The sequence below is a fragment of the Leopardus geoffroyi genome, chromosome B3 (genome assembly GCF_018350155.1).
Source record: "Leopardus geoffroyi isolate Oge1 chromosome B3, O.geoffroyi_Oge1_pat1.0, whole genome shotgun sequence".
Classification (NCBI taxonomy): Eukaryota; Metazoa; Chordata; class Mammalia; order Carnivora; family Felidae; genus Leopardus; species Leopardus geoffroyi.
The window spans coordinates 70632803-70635094 of NC_059337.1; the positions used below are offsets into that span (position 1 = coordinate 70632803).

At 35.7% G+C, this 2292-nt stretch overlaps 1 protein-coding gene across 1 annotated transcript; it reads right to left on the minus strand.

Moving 5' to 3' along the window:
* Window positions 1-730: 730 nt before the first annotated feature.
* On the minus strand, window positions 731-1666 carry LOC123583667 (olfactory receptor 4K13-like). The gene has a single exon (XM_045450813.1). It carries the CDS (start codon window positions 1661-1663, stop codon window positions 731-733), a length of 933 nt encoding a protein of 310 aa, XP_045306769.1. The 5' UTR covers window positions 1664-1666.
* Window positions 1667-2292: the final 626 nt, after the last annotated feature.

Here is a 2292-nt window from a genome sequence, read left to right on the forward strand (position 1 = left end):
TAAACTTTATACAACTTAATAAGGTTGAATATTTCCTGTTTTGTTGTGAAGTGAATGCCTGGGATATATAGAAGCTTCTTCCTTTTTCCTTGTCTATGAGGATTAATGCAGTAGTAATGTTCTTACTTGGTTCTGGGAAAGTTTTGTGAGAACAAATATGAATACAAACAAGAATGAAGGAATAAGGTAAAATGAGTTGTGTTTCACCTATATATCAGATGGAATTTCTATGTTCTTAAGAAAGAAATATGTGCCTCTTCTCCTGTCATACATGACAGTTACTGTTTGAACATACCCACTCATAGAAACTAGCTTATTTGCCTTGTCAAAGAGAGTAATAATTCTTACGCATATTAAGATCCATAAAAATGAGTTTATTTGTGTGTACTTGTGAGTTGAAGAGTTCATGCAATTTTATGCATACTTACCCAACTAAAGAATTGAGCTGAAAGATCCCTATTTCTGAATTAAAAATAGATCAATTTATATTTGATTTCTCTTTATTTGATGAAATCTAGTTTTGAACATTTCTGGGTTTTCAACTATAGTTTAGTGGGACATTTTTTTTCTATTTAATTCTTTATTACATTAAAAAATTATTAACCCCAACTGGGTTAAATTTCAGCGAAAATAATTCCCAAAAAACCTAAATACGTCATGGTTATGTAATGATGGAACATGTGATAATTTCAATATACATGATGAATATTTTTAAAAGTCTACAGACGAATTAATACCACTTTATTCTGTGGGTGTGTTTGGTCTTCAGTCTACTAATGGCTGCTTTCATCTCCTGATTCCTTAGAGTGTAAATAATGGGGTTCAGTAAAGGTGTAATAATTGAATAAAACACAGAAAGAAATTTATCCACTGAAAAGCTACTGACAGGCCAAGCATAAATGAAGATAATTGGCCCAAAGAACAGAGTGACCACAGTAATGTGAGCAGACAGTGTTGACAGAGCCTTGGAGAGTCCACCAGAAGATCGACGTCGGACAGTTACCAGAATGACAGTGTAGGAAATGAGCAAGAGTATGAAGCAGATGAAAGACAACAGTCCACTGTCAGCAGTTACCAGCAACTCCAGAACATAGGTCTCAGTGCAGGCAAGTTTTAGAACTAGGGGAAGGTCACAAAAAATATCGTCCACTATATTGGGACCACAGAAGGGCAAGTTGATAGTAAAAACCATCTGGCTCATCGTATGCACAAAACCAACTGCCCAGGACAGCAGCACAGAGCCCATGAGGACCCGGCGGTTCATGATGGATGTGTAGTGAAGAGGTTTGCATATTGCAATGTACCGATCAACAGCCATGACTATGAGAAGAGTCATCTCACTGCCCCCTAAAAAGTGGAGGAAGAACATCTGAGCCATACAGCCCCACAAGGAAATAGTTTTGTTCTCCTTGAGAAAATCTGTGACCATCTTAGGGGTTGTGATTGTAGAAATACACATATCCAGAAAGGAGAGATTTCCAAGGAGGAAGTACATTGGTGTGGAGTACAGATGTGAGTCAAAGGTTACGGTGACCACGATGAGAAAGTTTCCTGCCACAATAGCTGCATAGGCCAACAAAAATATGAAAAAAAAGAAAATTTCAAGTTCCCAAGTGTTGGTGAGTCCTAACAAAACAAACTCCCTTACCACTGAGTTATTCATTATCTAGTCTATGTAGGAGTTTTCAAAGTCATTAAAATGTAGAAAATCTGGAAAAAGTGACCATTTAAGTTTTGATAGTTTTGAAGGTATGGCCATATAGAGAGTAGTGCTTGATTCACATAGAAAAAGAAAAGATGGGCATTTCTGGAAAATACATTTTAATAGGTTAATTCAAGGAACATTCACTTTACTGCATTTTTTAAAGCCAGATAGTCACAAAAGAGAAGTTTATTATAAAATTTTATAAACATATTTTTCAGGCATAGATTGTGTCTCCACATGGATTTGTTGTTTCTATCATGAGTTTATGAACCATGAGTTCAATGGGTCAGTGACTAGAGGAACCAAATGGCCATTAGTCAAATGAATTAGTTCAAGTGGATAGTAATATGGTCATATAACTTTGTGGTACCTATTGTTTGAAATATTCAGGTATGTGCATTGAGTTTAATTATATTGCCACGAAGCAAATAACTTTAGAAATTTAGCAAATTCTTCGTGAAGCTTTAAACTGGCTATAGCCTGTCATATGTTCTTGCCGTTGCCCACAAAAACCATAAATAATAAAACAGGCTTCCTAGTTTCTGGGCAGAAACAAATATTTCTCAATGTACTGGTTTGTTTCTCTC

Bases quoted from the DNA above. Each gene is read 5' to 3' on its own strand.
- LOC123583667 (XM_045450813.1), bottom strand. From the start codon at position 1,663: ATGAATAACTCAGTGGTAAGGGAGTTTGTTTTGTTAGGACTCACCAAC.